This window comes from Lutjanus erythropterus, chromosome 9, assembly GCF_056507025.1.
Source record: "Lutjanus erythropterus isolate fLutEry1 chromosome 9, fLutEry1.hap2, whole genome shotgun sequence".
Taxonomy (NCBI): Eukaryota; Metazoa; Chordata; class Actinopteri; order Lutjaniformes; family Lutjanidae; genus Lutjanus; species Lutjanus erythropterus.
The window spans coordinates 37,489,109-37,510,446 of NC_139325.1; the positions used below are offsets into that span (position 1 = coordinate 37,489,109).

A 21,338-nucleotide genomic window follows, 5' to 3' on the forward strand; every position below is an offset into this window, starting at 1 on the left:
ATGTTGTGTATCAAAGGCACAAGTGTGCAATATAAATAAACTTGTTTTGCAAAGAATTCTCACTGGCTGCAGAAAATCAGCAGCTGAACCCAGGGGTGAATATTCATCACCACTTAAAAATGAAGAGACCACATGATGAGTGATTGGAATGAGCACAAAATATCTTAGTTGAGCTTTAAGGCTTATGTCCTAAAAAACATGTCAACGTAATATCAAAACCCTGTTAGCCTGATACAACTAATACTAATGGGCTAGTTATCACAATGCAGGAAATTATGTTTATTTATTGGGATCTTATCTCACTCAGAGACAGTGTGAATCTTATAAGGATGGGTGGGGTAAATTTCCTATTTGTTGAAATTGCTGGCCTAAGTTGCGATGTAAATACAGTCAGTGCATGTGCAGGATGCAAAAACATCAGCTTATAATATCGAGCACAAATATTAATTGGTGTAAACAACAGTACTACAATGTGGATACAACATTCATACTGACAGATAGAAATATATCATATGTACCTGGACTGGAGAACCACAAGGCTGCACCCTTCTACCATCCCTGGTCACTCTCTACACAGACAGCCTTAGTAGTCAAAACTGTTGCCAAAGGACCCAAAACTTTTCAAAATAATAGATCTCTCCCCATATTATTCTTCAAGAGTGTATTAACTTTCAGTAGCCAGTGCTGTTGAGGAAACTGATAATAAGGAAAAAGATCAAACTTGACTTGACATGAATGTAGAATATGATCGTGCGCCATATGGTTTTCTTGTAGAACCCAGGAGCAATTCAGCCTAAACAATCCTCCAATAAATGAACTAAACGTCAGTTGTCATTGCCTCTGGTACTTACCTCAAGCTGACAGACGCAGTGCGTTCAGCTCCAGGGACGGAAGACCTCGACCTCAGGCTTGTGCGATGGTGGACTCTTGTATTTAAGGTAGTTGAAAAACATTATCCGAGAAACGTTCCCAAAGAAGATCCGGCAAACGCAATTTTGTTAAATCTCCAGTGACCGGTGGGGCGGGAGGCGGGCTGGGCATCTTCAGTCTGAGCGCTTTAGCGAGAGGTCTGCTTACTACTTGAGACTATTTCGCACAGGTGACCGAGCGCCATCTTGATTGAAATGTCCGCCTAGCTACTAGCTAGTGCGGTGGAGCAGCCAGCGTGGGAGAATTGTTGGACATATTTCTAAATAATAACAGCTGCCGAAAACTAGCATTAGGAGGTCACCATAATACCCAAGAACATCGAAAACAGGTAAGCCAAAAACTTAGCCAGAGCCCTATGCGAAGACTTGATTGAAGTTTCTTGGCGGTTTGTCAGTGTCGAAACAATTGCACATGCGCATTTCAAAAGTTTAGAGGGTCCTCGCCGGATTAACAGGTGGATACTGGTTTGAAAATATTAAATGGAAGTCCGTTTGGAATTTCAACCCAAAAAAATGTTGGCACCAACAAAATTAAAGAAGTGTCTTTTAAAAGTATACATTTAATTTATCCAGTTAGCCGGGTGCTTGCAAAATTCAGAGAAGATATGGATGTAAATTATGTCTTTTGTATGAACCCTCTTTTATGAATGCCTTTGTGTTCATTTATTTTGGGTAGATGTACAACATTTATTTAAAACATTGAGTGGTTCAGATGTGTGGTTAGGAAAAACAAAGTATTTTTTATGATAAAAATGGAACTGATAAAATATAAATATGTATATATGTATGTATATATATGTATGTATATATATATATATATATATATATATATATATATATATATACATATATGTATATATATATATAATCTTGTTACTTTACATGGAAAATACTATATTCACAAGTGTAAATGAACTCAAAAGAAACCAAAAATACAACAATTCAAAGTAAAAATAGGACATTTTATTAAAACATTAAATGGTACATATATGTCTTGTTTGTTGTGTTCTTTTTGTGTGTCTGTCTGTGTGTATGGCCTGGAAAATGGTACAATGGTACAACTGCACACTTTTGATTTGCATATTTATCTTATTATTGCACTTGCATCTTTATGATCATTATGTGTATTGTAATATGATATATATGACATTGTGTTGCCCTGTTTATGAATTGTGCTATATAAATAAAGTTTGAATACATAGTGATATGGGTGGTAAAAAAAAAAATGGAGAAGTAGCGGCAATTATTATTATTATTATTTTTTACCGCACGTGAATGCAACACAGCCTGCGTCCTCTAATGCGGCTGCGCGTCATATGTGTCCCGGAAACAACTTGGTTGTTTTGGTATCCGCTAGTGTAGTGGTGATCTGTCAAAAGGTAAAGCAAAACTTTAACTTGCCAGTTTTCTTCCCGGGATTAAACACGCTCGTCAGGAGTATTTTAACTATGCTTTGTCCGAGTTAATGACACGAATTGTGTTTCGAGTGACAGACAGACATTTTGTTAGTTTGGCGAATTACGGTAGCTAGCAGTTAGCTCGTTGGCTAACTCAGAGCTTGACACTCTGTCAACAAGTTCTGTTCAGCATGGACTGCACGGCGCTGGAGCTCGATGCCGTCAAATTTGCCAAAACTGCTGTCACCTATGACCAGAATGGCAAATATAACGAGGCTATATTTTATTATAAGGTAAGTGGCTACACATTTTAGGTTGACAGGTGTAAACAGCCGCTACCTGTCAATGTTAGCACTTAGCTCATCTTACCTGAAGTAAACATTCACTTTCACTTACATAATGCAGCCTGCCACTTTGGATTGTACCTATATGTACATATAATTAGATAAAAGAATAAAGAAAATATGTCTTAATATTAACATCACAGTAACATTTAATTCCTAATAAAAATGTAAACATTTTTCATACATATAGAGATTTAAATTTTGACTGCATGTTAACATTAAAAAGTATAATCGTTATATCTTTTTACTTATCGACTTCGGCCTCTGGGATTTTTTTGTTGTAGGAGGCAGCCCAGGCTCTGATATATGCTGGCATGGCAGGGTCCAAACTGGAGGGAATCCAGGACAAAGTGAATGAATACTTGGATCGGGTCCAAGCCCTCCACAATGCTGGTAGGTTCACCTGATGAGATACTCAGGGGAGCCACTGTTTTGTTTTGTTGTTCGTACTTTTAGTTGATGCGCTTCATCAGAGTAACATGATCAGTGACTAAGAAACTGGGAGTTCACTTTAGTCTTGCTGAGGAGCACAGCACCCATGGTGGAAATCAAAGCTGCCCAGATTATATTCCAGTACTTTTCCACTAACTTAATTGTTTTCCATTAGAGCTGAGCAATTAATTTAAATATTGTCAAAATCACAATATGGCTATGTGCAATATCCAAATCGTAGGAGGTAAAATGAAACACTGAAATGCCCCTTCCTACAAATCAAGTCATTTTTTCAGTGAAAATTAAATGAAAAATTACCATTTCCACTAACATCATGGCTCACACTACACATAGAATATCTGTCAAAATAATTGCAATGTGATTTCTTTTCTTATTGTTCATCCTTACTTTTAATACATGCTGTTATAACAAAACAGCATGTATTAAAAGTAAGAATGTTAGAACTTTTTTAACCAAAGGAACTATTCTTTAGAATCATAATTTTTCCTAGGTTCATCAAGTGTTTTTGCTTTAGGTTAATTTTGTTAAGTTTAATGGTGTTATCATTCCTTCTCAGTAATAACTGGTTTCAGTTAATTTGAGACATAAGCCCTTTAATTTTTGTTGGAAACATTATCAGTACGTTTGCATTGAATATTTATTTGCATACTGGCACAACTAGAGTGTTGAAAGACATAAAAACAACATTACGTTCATAGTACAAGCTGTTGGAAACAAAGTCAACATTTTGGTTTGGTCTTGAGTTAAAAAGCTTTCTGTTAGGCAACAGCAGAAATTTTTGGGCTTGGCAGCTTTTACTGCATTAAATGTTTTTATTTATTCCTCCCTACCTCACCTTCAGCTAAAGTTTTTCTAATCCGATCTAAAATCGTTCAGAGGTGAAGTGCTTGATTTATAATAAGTAAGAAAATGTTCAAGACTGCAAATGAATGGACCCTGAGGACATACTTTCTCATTTGCTGCCTGACTGCTTTTTTCCATGACTAACCTCACTGTATGGGTGTGTGCGTGTGTGCACATGGGTGTGACCACACAGACTGTGGGAGTGTCCTCTTTTGCTGAACAGCCAGTGGATGACTTTTAGCACTGTGTGTAGTACTGTCTCACGTTCTTGCTCTTTTCTGTGAGATGAAAGACAAACTTTTCTGTAACAGCAGCTCTAAATAGATGAGTATATTGATTTTTTTTATTCTCATAACTTGTGTTCATATTGTTTAACTTTGTAATCCCTCCAGAAAAAAATATACTTACAGTACATATAGAATTTCACATTATGCTTCTAATATCCAACTAATTTGTGAGCTACAGCACGTTCTGTAACAGAACCAGGAATAATTCCTGTTTAAACTTGACTTAAAAAACAAAATGCCAGAAACAATCTGTCACTATAACTCAGTCCAGTTCAACAGCACCACAAACTATAACCATAGAATTAAATCAAACACCTCACTAAAACATTTCGAGCAAAATCTGAACATTATGAGGTGGGATTTATTGCAAGTCTTCGTCAGTCTTACCTTGGTGGATAAAGTGGCAACTCATTGTGAGCCCACACCTTTTTAACCCACATTTTAAGGAACATATTCTGCAAACATAAATTCTGTGTCAAACAAGTAAACGTATGAAAAGACAGAGCTTCAGTCTTGATGTCGGACTGTGGCATTTTGGGTCAGGAAGATGAAAAGAGTGAACAGCATCAAACCTCCCTCTTAAACTGGATCTCAGTCCAACCAGCCCTGGTTGATTGAATTAGTTACAGAAGCCAAACATGGACATTAAAAAAACACCCTGTGGAAAACATGCAACAAAGCCACCAAAGATGAAAAGGTTTTCCTGATTTTAGTGCCGTAAACATCAGTTGTAACAACACTAAATTAGCAGTTGGAGGGCTGAACATGTTATCTCTGAATTGAGGGACTGCCTCCTCTCTATCAGCCACCCTGATACTATGCTAACAATCTGTGTGGTGTGTGTCCCGATCATTTCTTTGACCCCAGGTCAGGCACAGAAGAGTGACCCGCTGAAGTCCCGGCAGCAGGTGGACCTGGAGCGCGCCCACTTCCTGGTCACCCAGGCCTTTGAAGAAGACGAGAAGGGAAATGATGATGAAGCCGTTGAACTGTACACTCAGGCTGTGGAGCTGTGCATTAACACTGTAGGTCTCTCTTTGTCATCATGCTCTCAGAAACGGTGACTAACTTTAACTCAATCTTCTCTCACATTATTCCTGCTCGCTTCCACATTTGTTTCTCCTTCTGTGTTTCCAACAGTCCAACGAGACGTCAGACCAGGCGCTGCAAACCAAGCTGAAGCAGCTAGCACGTCAGGCTTTAGACAGGTACATGGTCCTGAAAGTTAATACTGGGCGGGTGATTTGTCTTTTCCCCTCAACTCTCTTTGCTCGGACTAACACGTGAGATTTCTGATAAAATACTGTGAATAAGCTCAGGTTGAATAGATGGATGGGTCGAAAAAAAACTTGAAATCACTTGCTATAATGTTAGCCACGTGTTAGTAAGACTTTCTGGCAGATATTTCTCATACACACACTAAAAGTTAACTTGTCCATCAGTATGAGATGCTGAGGGCTGTAACAAAGACATTTGTAATTGACAGTCTGAAATGAAACAGGTTGTTTTGTCTCTGGTAAACCTAGTTGTCCGTATTTGCATTTTTGGTGAAGTTCAGTTGAACTCATCCTTATTCTTAACTTAACAGAAGTTTTTAATGTTTCCTATGTGGTAGTGTTATGACTCTTATTTAATCCAAACATCATGGGGACCATAGATGTGCATACATGCTGATTTTTGTTAAATTTTATTATTTTCTGAAACCTTTTTTCGTCCTGTGAAAGAAAGGCATTGAATTTTTCATAACGACTTTAACAGTTTCCTCCACTGTGTTCTGTCAGGGCGGAGGGTCTTAAAGAATCCCAGTCCAAATCAACGTCAGCTCAGGCTCAGGACAGGACGGGGCCCTCTGGAACCAAACCCAGTGGTACAGGCAGTTCTGGGGGACCGGTCCGCCAGTTTTTCCCCCTTGGGCCAGACTTCTCCCTCCATGATCGACCACAGCCCCAGCCGGTCCGGGCGGTCCAATCCAGCGAGCCCCACGGTCAGCGCTACACATCTGAGGAGATCGAGGTGCTCAGGTGAGACCTGGAAAACTCTTTAATACTGCTTTCCAGTCAGGGAAAAGCCCTGGAAAAATGGACTGAAACATCTTTGAAAACTATCCCTGGTAATGTGTTTAATCTGCAGTGAAATTCCGATTGCTGTTTGAACAGTCACATGGGTTGCCAATTGTCTTTTTTTGGCAAATACGTGACTTTCAAAAGATTTTAGGCGGCCCTGAACACACATGATTCAGACTCAACAGGACCTGTTTTTTTTTAAATTGAGACTGAATTGAAAAAAGAAAATTTCAAAATTATATACTAAAATATTTGGTTTGAAAAATGAGAGAAAATGAAAATCTAAAAGTCCTGTTCAATGTAAAAAAAAGTACAAAAGAAAAAGAGAATTAAAATTTTAATGCCATCTGGTGGTGGTGTGTCGGCTACTACACCCTCACAGAAAAATAAATGTTCTTCACACCTATGATAAATCTGACATTATTTCTTTTTTTTTCATGTCACAAGCCCCATTGCTAACTGAAAACAGCTGTATCACATTTTTTAAGCTGCTCTGCTGATCTAATCTTGTCCTTTTTCATTTTCAGGAGTACATCTACAATCAACAGCATCGCCTATGTGCCCTTTATGAGTGTGGACCTGAGGGAGCGATTTGCCTTTCCTGTCCCCTTCTCGTCAGTTTGCTTTTTAATATTTTATTTCAGTTTCTCTGAGGTTAGAAACACTGATCTCAGAATCACGCAGGATAAAATAATACTTTTTTTAATTTAATTTCCTGTAAAGGACACCTAAAGCGCTACAGAAATGCTTTAAAAACCCTGATTTTAAGTCTGGATGTAATTTTAGAGTCTTTGCCAAGACTCAAATTAATGGACAAGTAAATACTTTCATGTCTGCAAAAAATATTTACTAACTGCAGCTTCAGTCCAATATCAGCATTTGCAGAGAAAACAGATTTTAGATGCAGTTTGTTGTGATGGACAAACAGATAAGGAGTGGCTGACTGTATCAGTAAAGCTGTATCAGCAGTACACAGATTTTAATTCTTTTCTCTTTTTTTTTTTTTTTTTTTTTAATTCTTCTCTCCAGGGACAAAGCAGGAAAACTGGCGCTGTCACCCAAACAGAAAGCCATCTTCTCCCGCTGGGTCCGACCAGACGATATCTGCAATAACCCCACCATGATCATGTCTGTGTCCAGCTTCAGCATCAAACAGGTCAGATATTTAGCCGTAGTCAGTGGATCCAGTTACTGGATGTGTGCGTGTGTATGGCAGGCATTTGCTTGTAAACCGATCACATTAGAATATAAATGGAAAATATTATTCTCACAGAATTTTCTTCTCTGCAGTTCTGTATTTTTGGTAAAAGATTGGGTTATTTGATATTTATGACTTCTAATGTAAGCAAATTCTTCAGAGTGCGTAGCTGTACTGTATGTTTCTGTCACTGTGAGTGCTGATATTGTATTTTCTGTATTCACTGAGTGTGTGAACTTGTTTGAATTCATCCAGCAGAGGGCACAACATTATCAGATAATCATGTTTGACATGTGAAAATAAGGTTTGGCAGTGATACAGTGATACATTAATCACTCAAAACCCAAACAACTTAACTGTCAAACCTGTTTTGTATTGATTATGTAAATGTTTGTGTTCCTATGTACACATGCACACAGCATGATGTTTCCATATAAAGGCAGCTTTATTAATGGTATACACATACTGACAAGTTAATTAATGTGACCTTTCCTTCTTTTGTGCAGACGGTGGTGTCTGACTGTTCGTTTGTGGCGTCACTTGCCATCAGTGCAGCCTACGAGAGGCGCTACAACAAGAAACTCATTACCAGGTACTGTGTGTAGCCTCTGTGAATGAATAAATTTATTTATATTTTATTTTTGCCTCTGGTCATTTCCAAGTGCTACTATTGTGTGCTGTTGTTCAATACCTTTAAATTTGACCAATTTCAGACCAAATAAACTAAAATAATTTGTGTTTAATACCGAAATGTAAATGAACTGAAGTTGTTCTTGACATCAGTTCATGTTGACCAGTGGTTCTCAACCTTTTCAAGTCCAGACCCACCAGAATAGTCATGTTGGTGTTCGCAACCCCCCAGATTAAAATCCATTTTGCAGAAATTCAGGGTGATATTTCCAAAGCTTTGTTGGAGCTCAGGGCTCTTTTGGAAAGGCTGATGCTTTTAACCATTAGTGAGGTGTCTGTAAGATTTCTTGAGGCCTATATCTCTGTGCTGCTTGCCACAGTATTTTATTTTATTCTCCACAACCATCTGGCGACATCTGGAAATTTTCCCCCAACCTGCAAATTAAGACACACCAATGTAGACGACAAGAGTAGAGTACAACATCAACTATACAGTCCATTTACAAAAAAACATGCATCATATCCATTATATTTGGGACTACATATTTTACAGATTCATAAAAAGACAAATATTGTCTGCCGATGTCATCCAAGACTCACTGTACATCATCTGCATCTGTGAATAGCTTCTAACATTTTAAATAAACACAAACATGGTCTTTGCATATGCATATTAAAGTTTAAACTATGAGGCTTTTATCGTGTGTGTGCGCGCGTGTTCTTGTGTGTTGCAGCGTCATCTACCCTCAGAACAGACGAGGAGAACCAGAGTATAACCCCTGTGGGAAGTACATGGTGAAGCTTCACATCAACGGAGTTCCCAGGAAGGTAAAAGACAAATCAGCAGCCGCAGTGCAAAACACGTAACATATAACACGTTATAAATGCACATTCTGCACACACATTTTACAAACAAAGGTACCTGAGTAATGGAGAAAGTAACATGGAGAAGAAGAATCAAACACTGACAACAGGCTGAATTCACATTTCTCAGTTTGTAAAATATACAAACTGAGAAATGTGAATTGTGTCTTTTCATTTAGCTTAAAATGTCATTTTTTCCAAGTGTTTTTTACCAAATTATTTTTCAATTCACCATCTGTCTGAATCTTTAAGCATAGTGCAGGTTTAGATTCTTCTCCTGATAGTCTCAAAGAGTGGAATGGAAAATACTGTATATTCACATTCATATTTGCATGTACTGTAACAACAGTTAATCAAGATTTAGACAAACTAGCTGAAAAGTTAAAGTCCTGATCCTCATCGTACAACTTGTCTCTGTCTCCACTGCAGGTGATTATAGACGATTACCTGCCTGTGGATCATAACGGAGAGCTGCTGTGCTCCTACTCCAGCAACAGGAACGAGCTGTGGGTGTCCCTGATAGAGAAGGCCTACATGAAGGTGATGGGAGGCTACGACTTCCCTGGCTCCAACTCGGTGAGTGAAAGTGAAGAAACCAGGAGAGGAGACTATTTTTAAATAAGTCCAAACACTAGAGGACCAACATATTTATGATCAAAGTGAAAAACCAAGGAGCGTGGATTTGCAGAGAAGGATGAGCAAGGATGTGTTTAAATAAAGCTTTAAAGATTAAAATAGGATTTTTGAAGGTCTTTTATTCAAAGAGTTATTTATATATAGCTTCATTTTGAATTAGACAGACTTGGGAAGACTGGAAATTTATAATAAAACTCATCTGATCTCTTCAGGTCTTTAAAGTTTTGGAAATTGCACAAAATTCTGCAGAAGAAGTTTTCTAAAATATTGGCAGTTATTTTGCCCAGCCGCTGTCAGCAGACAACAAACCGAACACACACTGAAAGTCTGATGTTTGTTAGTTGTGAAAAAGTCTGACTTTTTATGTTGCTTCTTTTTCTTACAGAACATTGATTTGCACGCGCTCACTGGATGGATCCCCGAACGCATCGCGATGCACTCAGACAATCAGTCGTTCAGCAAGGACGACACTTTCCGTATGCTCTTCCAGAGGTGAGCAACTCACAAACATACACAGGAGAAGTTCAGACCAACTTACAAACACAATTTACATTTGATCTGGCTTAGTTTTGTTTACACATTGTTATCATCCAAGTCTGCTAAAGGCTTTTACATGTCATCATCGTCATCATCACCTACATGGGCTGATCTCCCAATATTTAACACTGATTGGTGCATCTTCATGATCTGGACTGTGGTCGGGGGTTTCACACCTGTAATTTCGGTCCAGATCAAACTACGTCAAACTAGATCAAATGAGGATAGTGTGAAAACATCCTAAAAAACCTCAAACTCTCTCAGATCGTATCTTTTACTGTATCCACCTCTGTCTGTCTCCGGGTCCTCTTAACTCTTTCTGTTTTCATTTTCTTTGCCTCCTCACATCTGTGTATTGTGTCTGCTTCTCTCTGTTGCCAGGTTTCACAGGGGTGACGTCCTCATCACCACGGCAACAGGGGTGATGACAGAGGAAGAAGGGGAGAGATGGGGTTTAGTGCCAACACACGCCTATGCTGTTCTCGATATCAGGGAATATAAGGTTAGCATAATTATAGTAGCATTAGCATATCATCGTAAGCACGTACAGAAATATTGGAAACAAAAGATTTTATAACACATTCATGCAAACTGATCCTTGAGCGAAGCTTAAGTCCTGAACATTCTGAGTTTTATTGGTTTAAATTAAATTTATATACAACCTTTGCCAATACAATGTTAAGTTACACAAACATCCTGAAAAAACAAAATGGCAACAACAATTTAGGAGTGAATGGCAGCAAGAGTTTAATTGGCTAAAATCTGACTCAGTGTAAGGAAATAATGTCCTTTCCTCAACCAGCTGATACATTGGTTCATTTTTTCTTTTCTATATTGTTTTTCCACAGGTTTACAATTGCGCCACCAAAAAAGTACTTTGGCCACCAAGTTTTTTGTTTTCAAATATTAGGGTTTTACCTGTTAGTTGTTTTTACTAAGCTGCTGAAGACTCACAGCAGAAAGCAGATACATTATCCTTTAAGAGATGCATCACGATGACGGTCTGTGCGTATGTTTGTTCTTGTAGGGAATGCGTTTCCTGCAGCTGAAGAATCCGTGGAGTCACCTGCGGTGGAAGGGCCGTTACAGCGAGCGAGACGAGAAGAACTGGACACCTGAACTCCTCAAGTACCTCAACTTTGACCCCAAGACAGCACAGAAGTTTGACAACGGTATTACATTTGTTTGCATAGATACAATATGGACAGAAACAGATTACAAACTCAGGGTAATCTGCCTCATTTACAGGGTCAGTGCTGCGTTACTGTTTCAGATGTGACGGATTTGGGTCCACCACCATCAAATAAAAATGATCTGTGTATTTTGTCCCGTGATGCTCTCCAGGTGTTTTCTGGATCGCATGGGAGGACCTTTGTCAGTACTATGATGTCATCTACCTGAGCTGGAACCCCGCCCTGTTCAGAGAGTCCTCCTGTATTCACAGGTGTGTTTGTTCACCGTGTTTTGTTAACATTGAGATTGAAATGTGCGTTCAGTGTTAATTCTTTTCAACTGAAGAGCCGGCAATGGAACAAAACAATAATATTTATATCAGTGTATCGACTCTGCCTGAAGTGCTGTTCTCTGCTGTGTGTGCTGTCTGCAGTAGCTGGGATGGGAAGCAGGGCCCAGTGAAGGACGTCTACAGTCTGGCCAACAATCCTCAGTACAAGCTGGAGGTCCAGTGTCCAGCAGGGGGAGCTGCTGTGTGGGTGCTGCTCACCAGACACATCACTGACAAGGTGAAGGGAGATACCGACAAAGTCATATCATGACGTATTTATATTTTGTTCAAACCTTGATATGAGTTTTGTAACGATGTGACATTGTGACTTTCTGTCTGTCCAGGATGATTTTGCACAAAACAGGGAGTTTATCACCCTTGTTGTTTACAAGACAGAAGGCAAAAAGGTTTACTACCCAGGTAAGATTTGATTGATGCCTTAGAGGACGTTTTCTCTCTGTGGCACTAAACTGAGATTTGTACTGTAGATTTGTGGCAGAAGACTTTGAAGGCGACACTCTGTCACATCTTTTTTTCTGTATCTCACAGTTACACGGAGCAAGGTCAGACGCCTAGATGAGAGATTAGTCTCATCACAGACCCCAAACTTATCTGAAACATTACTCTATTCAAAGACAGCTGCAGACTTTAGTAGAAATAGTTCACCAAACAAACCTTTGAATGAAAAATATTTATTTTATTTACTCACTGTAAATGAACTCCCCTGGCTCCCTCCGCAGCGGACCCCCCTCCTTACATCGACGGCATCCGGATCAACAGCCCGCACTACCTGACCAAAATGAGGCTGACCAGCGCAGGAACACACACCTTCACACTGGTTGTTTCCCAGTATGAGAAACAGAACACCATCAACTACACACTGCGGGTGAGAAATCATTTTATAATAAATGTTTTTAATCTCCAGTTTTAGAGTCAAATAAATTTGACTTGACTAGAGATCAGCCACAGAAAGTCTTTTGGTAAATCAGGTGCATATAACCACATACAAAAAACGTTGCTTTTTTTATACTTGTATGCAAGTTTGTATCCATTTCCGGATGTTAAGTCTTAAAAAGCATTGAATTTAGTTCAGAATTTAAATGTCTTTAAGGACTTTAGGTATAGAGACGGAAACCATTTTTGTACCAGGACATAAACAGCACGGCTAAGTATCAGTACTCAATACCTTTACAGGAATAGTTCATCCAAAAACCTAAATTCAGTCATTATCTATTCATCCTCATGCTGATTGAAGGTAGGGTTTAGCGTTTTTTTCTCTGCAAAACACTGCTGTTTTCACAGTAAAACTGCTGCAGAATCTCTGAAACATAAGTGAATGGTGACCAGTTTTCAAACCTAAGAAAACAACTGAAAAATAACCCATAAAATGCCTCCATACTGCTTGTCTGGTGTAATCGAAGTTTCTTTCAGCCCCAACATCCAGTTCACTTGCTCGCGTATACCTTCACACAGACGGTGTGTGAACGTGAACGTGGCTCTAAGGAAAAAAGTTTGGGAACCTCTGCTCTGTTGGTAGTGGTATCACTTTAAGGGTGCTACTGCTATTGTTATTTTTTAAACATCACCCAGCCCTAGTTAACATGTTTATTTCTGCTGTGAAGTTGGGCATTTCAAGAAGGGGGTCTATGAATGTTGGCTCAGTTTCAGAGCCAGCCTCAAATGGCCATTCAAGGAACTGCAGGTTTCATTTTTGAGCCACAGAGGCTGATGATTGGTTAGTACTGTTTATATAAACTAGTTCAGTATAAAAATCAACTCAGGGTCATCCATGCTGCAGTGAGCAGCGTGTCTGCTTTTGTTTCTATCAACTGTGTGTATTGCCCTGAAATGCGGTGGAGGACAGTGACTGCTCTCCTCCTCTCCTCTTCTCTTTGCGACGTCCTTCCCGTTGTCTCGGAGTCCGTCCTTGCTGACATGAGAGCGTCGTCAGCTGATCTGGGCCTTGTGGGCTATAAAAGCTGACCCATGAGCGCTCTCTCTCTCTCTCTCTCTCTCTCTCTCTCTGTCTCTCTCTCTCTCTCTCTCTCTCTCTCTCTCTCTCTCTCTCTCTCTCTCTCTCTCTCTCTCCCTGTTCCAACAATGGAGAACCACTTCACATCCTCCTCTTTTAGTCCTTCAGCACCTTCACAGTGCACATGCCACATATTCATGCATTGCTTACATTGCTGATTGTTTATTTGTGTTAACGTTACTTTTAATTATTTTTCATTTTACCTTAATTATCACTTAAACTAAATCTCTTATGTGATATGGCTCCTTGTCACATCCCCTTGTGATCTCCTCTCCTCTTCACTCCTCTTCTTCTCGTGACCCACATATATTTTTTCGTCATACATAATTCATGGACTGCTGTTGCTAACCGCAACGAGGACTGTTTATGCTGAAATCACTCATTTAAAAAAACATGCACATGCAGGCTGTACACGTGTCTGCTGTATGTTTTATATGTAGTCTGTGTAACAGCATCAGAACTCCTGTAACCGCTGCAGCCTCTCTCTCTCTCTCTCTCTCTCTCTCTCTCTCTCTCTCTCTCTCTCTCTCTCTCTCTCTCTCTCTCTCTCTCTCTCTCTCTCTCTCTCTCTCTCTCTCTCTCTCTCTCTCTCTCTCTCTCTCTCTCTCTCTCTCTCTCTCTCTCTCTCTCTCACACACAGCTCAGATCAGCGTTTCTCTTTGAAAATCGTCCTGAGATTCACTGATTCATCTCTCTGTTGTTCACTGAGTTCTCACCAGAGATCAAAGCAGGAAACGTGATTTCTGTTCAGATGTTTCGCTCACCAGAGCGGCGCTGATATGAAAGCTTTATTTTGTTTTCAGACAGTCATGAATAAATTAACAGCTTTATTTCTAAGTGGGATAACCATCATTTGGAAGCATGTTACACTTTGTCTTATAAAATTGCTAGAAATGGAAAAGTAATATTTGGTCTTAGGTTTTGTTTATCGCTCCTTTATGTTCTTTAATTCGCCAGCTTTTGCCCCAGAAGATTGGCTGTTGTAATTTTAATTTCTCTGTTTCTTTCTGGTTTTTACAACTCACTTTCTGACCCACCGGAGTTATACCCACCATCTATTTTCTGTATAGTTAAACCCCCATCTGCCAGCCCGATTTCTTTTATTAAATCAGCTTATGTTCAAAGTAAAATACCATTGCTTTAATTCATTCATCAATTTATTTTCGTTTCAGTTTTGTTGCTGTTGTTCTTTTCAGCTGGTGGTATTATTATTCTGTTCCTTTATTTGCACGTACATGTTTGTACTTTAGGCCTCTTATCATAATCATAATACAAGATTTTCTTTTTTTCAATAGGTGTACTCTGGATGCAAATTCACCTTCTCCAAGATCCCAAATCCTTTCACTCAAACCAAACGGGTATGCTATCCACACATCTTCATATAAATAAATAGACAAGCAGAATGTGTTTTATAGTGCACTTAAATCCTTAGTCATTGTGTTTGTGTCCCTGCTTCTGTCTTCAGATCAACGGTCAGTGGAAGGGGATCACTGCTGGAGGTTGTGGGAACTATAAAGATTCTTACAAACACAATCCGATCTATCAGATCAACCTGGAGCGGTCGGGACCGCTGCTCGTCGAGCTCCGAGGATCCAGGTCAGCCTGATAAAACCAGAAACACAAGTTTACTGATATATTAGTTTGACATCAGGACCTTAATATCTGATAATGGCCAGTCAGTTTGCCTTCAGATTACATTTGAAGGCAAACTGAAAGGGTGGTAGTCCATAAGAACCTCTAATACAGCCTTTGTCTGTACTTAGATTTCTGGCTCAGTTCAGTTTCTTGGTTTCATTCACTCTCTAAAATCTCTCCAAACTCTGTAAAAAAAAAAATAAAAAAATAAGATAAGATGTGCCTTTATTGATTGGCCATTTTGACACAGCAGCATAAAAATGTAGCAGGGCCAGGGGAAATGCTGCAAGAATTAAAATAAAAGAAAACACATAAATATTAAAAAAACTGTGAAAATGAAAGACCCTATAAATACAAAGAACAGGCTACAAATGCAAGTTATAAGTTAACTTTTAAAGTTGAGCTTCCTTTTAGATTTTTGGCTTTGAAAAAGACTGTGGAACATCAGAGTCAAAACCTGCCTCACCGAACATTTAACCACCATACTGAAGAACAAAGAAACTGCGTTGAAGCTGGTAATTATTCTCTGGTTTTCCGTCCGTGTGTCTGCAGGCAGTACAGCGTTGGTTTCGAGATGGTGACGGTGTCGACGGTGGGGGATCCGGGCCCGGCTGCCTTCCAGAAAAAGAGCAGCGGCGATTACAGGTACAGATAATAACACACACTGTGCAGCTGAGGAGGTGCTCATCAGTGGTGAAAGCACAGCGTTAGCCTCGATGCAGAAAGCACTTCTAATTTTAAATACACGTGTTGACAGTTGTCTCCAGGCCTGCAGAAGTGAGACAAAGTTAACTTCACACTCTGGAACAGATTTCAGTGCTTGTAGAGAAACCGAACGAGTGCACAATTATGAAACACACTGAGAGACCCAAACAAAAAGTCATGCTGTCATAAAGTCCTTTTTCAGATTTCACTATTGATTTTTAAAGTTGTACATGTTGAAACTGCATAAGGATTAAGTCTAAAGTGTATTTTTGATCAGGTATGTCAGATACAGTTGCATGTAAGTAGATCTGTTGCTACATGTTGAAAGAAATGAAAGACACATTTCCACGTTGTATTTTTCAGTTAATTTACCATCATCAAAAGTTTTTGTGTGACTCATTGTCACAAGACTGTATGTTGAGACCCCCCAGACTGTCTCAGATCTGTATTTCCCACAGGTTAATGTGCTACATATTAACATACAGTCATATTACACTTCCGTCTGACGAATAATCGCTCCATTTCTGCTGAAATCGATTGAAGCCTGTACGATGGACTAACTCAAGTGTGCGTTTCCTGTTTCGGCCAGCTGTGCTCAGCCAGTAGAAACAGTGATGCGCTGTGTTTGGAAATGGAGAAGTTATTCTAGCGTGTTTAATCACTATATTTAGCGCATCATGATGTCACTAAACTAGAAACTGTGACATCACACATCGTTGTTAGTTTCACTTCTCTCAGAAACGTGATGTTACGTGATTTTTCGAGGCAGAGTGCCGGTAAATTACATTGAATGGAAATGTCATGTGACCGTACCTTTGATGTGGTATTTATGTCATGTAGGTGAACGTCAAATTAAAGGTATCCTGTGGAAACACGGTCAACATTCAGAGTTTCTGACTGAATTTTATTTTTAAACCTGTAATGCATTACATTGATGTCTCCATATGCTGGCAGTCCTCTTCTTTCCTGTCTCTAAAGGCACATTAGTACATTTCTGTGTGGAATCAATGCAAAAATAATAATAGAAAAAATTATAATATTGATAATATTAACACTTTACAGCAAAGGTATTACATGCACCAAGTGTTTCACATAAAAAGAATGAACATAAAAACAGGAATAAAGTTTCAGAATTAATGTAAAATAAGACAAAAAATAAAACCCACTCGTAAATACATGTAATGCATCTTCAGAAAGATAAAATCCAGCAATAGTGCCATCAGATGAGAGTTAGAGTGAGTTAAAGACCAAAGTGAAGAGATAAGCTTTGAATTTTCTTTTTAAAATAATGTGAAACCCATCAGAGACGTGTGTGAAACTATAGAATATCAGTGCTGGAGTTTTTAGAAGATCTGATGATGACTTGTTTGTCCATTGTTGTTCTTTTACATGAACAAACATTGTTGATAGGGATCCATTAAATTTTGATTTATGACATTGTATGAACTGAGCATGAAAAATAAACTCTGTTCTCTGATGGTCAAACTGTGTGATGAAGAAAGTCTTTACCATTTCTGTGCTGCAAGAAACAATACTTGTATATCTGCATTACACTAATATTATCTAATATATCTGCCCATCAGATCAGGTATTGATTTATCTATCAATACCTGATCGAAGAACATCAGTTACTTCAGTTCAGTCGTGCTTCCTGAAGTCATTATTCAACCAGGAGAAATGCTTTAAAGGCCATTGTGTTCTCTTCTTTTACACATTTGTAGTAGGAATTGCCTCAATTAACTGTTTTTAAGCCATATGTGTTGTTTATTTGCACTTATAATAGTCATTACCATGTAACTATAATAAAAAAGAAACAGATTGGAAGTAAACCACCAAGCAGAATTTAGAAAAATAACTAAGATTCACTTCAAAAGCTGTGCTCTGAAAGTAAGATGACCATCATGTTTTACATAATATTAGAGTCACATGTTTATCCACGATGTGAGAGCTCAGGCAGCAACACTGGTGGCCTTTACCAAAATGGGGAATTTTTAAAGTGAACAAAGTCTTACACACAGTGTGTCGATAGATTTCTACAAACGCATCGGCAACAATCTTTGACTGAGTGAAGAGGACAAGAACTGCTATTGTGACTTTTTCCACAGAAAGTTCAATTCAAATCAGAATGATGAGTTTGTCCCACAGGCCGGCCACGTGTATATGGAGATAACACACGTCTTTATTTCTGTCTTAACTCTGTGTAATTTTAGATTTAGTCAAAATATTTGTAGTTGGAAATGTTTTCATCTCCTCCTATGTTAACTTCTGTAAAACCTGATTGCCTCCTCCTCGCTTTTTTCCAGATGTGGCTTCTGCTACATGGAGTTGGACCACGTCCCAGCAGGCATCTACAACGTCATCCCCACCACCTTCTTGCCTAAACAGGAAGGTCCGTTTTTCTTGGACTTTAACAGCACCTCAACCATAAAGGTCTCCCAGCTCCAATGAGGATGGAGCTGGCCAGAGGAAGGGGCGCAGGGACTGGGAGACAGGTACTTGCAAAAGGCGCCATGGGACTTTTCTGAAACTGTAGTTTGATGCGGCGAGGCCTCAATAAAACCGAAAACTGGCAGCCTCAACAACTCTCGCTGAAACCTTCGCTGAGGTACTGTAAACAGACAGATTGTGAGCTCAAACATCAACAACCACACAGTTATGATGAAGGAATAAATTATTAAATAGGAGTCATCAAGAGAATCCCTTCAGTTATCAACACATTTGGGACAAAATAAAATACACTTTCACCAAAAAATAAACAGCCAACAGACGGAGCAACAGCGATGAGAACAGCGACGGAGACCAGATGGAATAATTAGTGTTGGCATGTTCGTTCTGATCAGATTGTTAAGTCTGATGGATCTCATGAGATGACAGTAACCATATGACCACGTCCTGGACTCAGCAGGATGTGGAGAGGTAACAGGGTCGAAATGAACGCCAGCCAAGAGCTGCAGCGTCGGCGTCAAGGCTGCCTGAAAGCGGCATATTCTTTTCAGGTTCTGTTTTGCTGCAATGAGCACCTCAACAGTCCAGACTTGCAAATGTTCTGGCAGTTTGAGGTTTGTTTTTTTACACAGGGAAACCACCAAACAAGGAGGTCATCTGTGGACACACCTGTCCACATACTTTAGTGCACTTTGGGTCTTTCATGGTTTTGGCCCCTGTAATTCTACAGCATAAAATGATACTTTAGACAACAGTGTTCCTCCAACTTTGGCCCCATTTACACCTGGTATTAAAATCCAGAAAAACACGTTAATGCAAGGTGTAGTCGCATCATGATTGGAATGTGATCAGCTCTTCCTGAACACGTGGAGGTAGTCAATGATCTGATCTGATGTTTCTGTTTTTAATATGTTGCCAGTGTCAGATTCCAGTGTGAACATGTCACTGTCCTGAACTGACCCCCATAAGCAAAGTAAACATAAAGACCACTGAAGTCAGCGTTATAAGTTGTTGTACAGTGGGAGCCTGCAAATTCATGAGCAAATCATTATGAGGACGAGGAGAAAGTATGCCAAATTTTTGATAATGGCATTTGATTGCAAATATGACTGTTCAGACTGAGGTCACACTGCAAAAAATCAGACCTGTATCTCATTTAGGACCACATGTCACATCTGTTCACACTGTCATGAAAAAAAATCAGATCTGAGTCACATGAGCAAAAAAAGAATCTGATTTGGGTCAATTTTGCCTCAAGCATCAACGTAGTCTTAATGTATACTTTTGCTAAATTTGCAAGATGTTAAGAATTTGTCGTGGACAGTGTTTCACAAAGTTCATCAAGTTTCCTCCAACTTAAACGTCTTTAATGAAGTTTGAGGCACAGGTTTTGCTCTGGAGTACAGATATATTTATTATCCGAATAACCAAAATATCCAGATGCAGATCCCGTTTTAATACCAGGTGTGAACACAAAGGTTGGTTTATTATCTTGTGTATCAGGATGCAAATCATATTTAAATACCATTTGTAAATTGTGTGTTAACGCCAACAAGCTCCATAAAGAAATTGTTTCCCCAGTTTGGTGTGGAAGAACACCAAACTTCGTTGTTGGACCTCAAGCTGATGCTCTTGTGTCTGAATGGGAGCAAATACACTGGGCCAAGTTGTGGATTTTAGTCTTTACATTGACTTTGACAATATTTCCAGAACAACCAAGTTGTTTTCCTGTGAGAAAATCTGAGCAATGACAGCTTAGCAGGTGATGCATCTGTCCAGGGAGGTGTAGGGAAGGTCCATGATGATATTCTAGTGAAAGAGAGACCTGTCACTCATAGCTGATGTGACACGGCAGCTGTCTCCAGTAAATTCATGCACAACATGGCCCTGCCTAGCAAAAACAGTCGGGTTGCTTCTCCGTGTCTGCACGGTATGTCACATTATCACTTCTTCACAGAAAGCAAAGAACTGCTTTAGAAATCAAGCTGTTCCAAGATATAAATATATCAAAAGAAGAACTGGAAACTAGAAAGAAATGCTCATGCTTGAGATGCTCACTACTGCAACAGCTTCAATAAGAAGAAGCTGGCAGCCTTGATACAGAATAAAACTTAATTTTGCAGTGTGGAGAAAAAAAATGTTCCCACAAATGTATGAGCTGTTGCTTTTCCCGATCAGACTTGTTGTTTGTCTCCGAGGAGTTAAACAGTCTGTCACATGGACGGGACAGTTGGTTTCCTTAAATGACCATGAAGGGTTTTTTTTAATTCTCAGGAGCAGTGCAGCAGAGCAGCACCACAGGGAATCCAGTCTGGCAGCAGTTGAATGATGTCTCTTCATGTTGTCTGTATCAGCCTGATTTCACTGACAGGTATCGCACAGTGTCTGTGTTCTACCTGAGTAAAAGTTTGAGTGTCACTCTCGACCTCCTGCAGGTAAAACTGTAAATGTAATGCCAAGTACACATCTTCTGTTTACCTTTTTTGTTAATATACTGCACTTTGTTTTATCGTTTATCATTTTGTTTATCGTCAAACACCGTATAGAATATAGAAATCACTGTTTCTTCAACACAGGCAGTTTAAACAGTTTTCAGTAGGCCGCTCATCACTTTGTTTTCTATGTCAAAAGTTTCTCTTCACCCATCAGCAGTCAGTCATGTTCAACTTTTGCTGCTATGTTATGTGCTGCTTATCTCTGCAACACTGGCAAAGCTTTGCAGTTGCATCACAGATTCCTCTGCAAAAATGTCTTTTGTAGTCATGGATATGTTTTGCTTTGATTGGCTGAATGAGATTCAGATTTGGGCAGAAGTTAAGTTGCATCTTGTGAAAGC

General features: G+C 39.2%; 1 protein-coding gene across 3 annotated transcripts; it reads left to right on the forward strand.

The window, feature by feature from the left end:
* The first annotated feature begins 1,104 nt into the window (after positions 1-1,104).
* On the forward strand, positions 1,105-21,093 carry capn7 (calpain 7). Of its 3 annotated transcripts, XR_014771426.1 has the most exons (22): positions 2,266-2,619; positions 2,955-3,063; positions 5,121-5,278; positions 5,394-5,461; positions 6,035-6,274; positions 6,844-6,930; positions 7,346-7,472; positions 8,021-8,106; positions 8,879-8,972; positions 9,438-9,584; positions 10,030-10,136; positions 10,563-10,683; positions 11,209-11,353; positions 11,526-11,625; positions 11,788-11,923; positions 12,030-12,105; positions 12,426-12,571; positions 15,013-15,075; positions 15,183-15,313; positions 15,905-15,997; positions 18,361-18,973; positions 20,777-21,093. XR_014771426.1 is itself a non-coding variant. In XM_084727512.1 (21 exons), exons 2-21 carry the CDS (start codon positions 2,985-2,987, stop codon positions 18,503-18,505), a joined length of 2,349 nt encoding a protein of 782 aa, XP_084583638.1. In that variant the 5' UTR covers positions 1,105-1,258; positions 2,955-2,984; the 3' UTR covers positions 18,506-19,995. The 3 variants fall into 3 exon arrangements, 2 of the variants coding, with proteins under 2 accessions (XP_084583638.1, XP_084583637.1); XM_084727512.1 differs by lacking the exons at positions 2,266-2,619; positions 20,777-21,093 and adding an exon at positions 1,105-1,258 and having other exon boundaries at positions 18,361-19,995; XM_084727511.1 differs by lacking the exon at positions 20,777-21,093 and having other exon boundaries at positions 18,361-19,995.
* Positions 21,094-21,338: the final 245 nt, after the last annotated feature.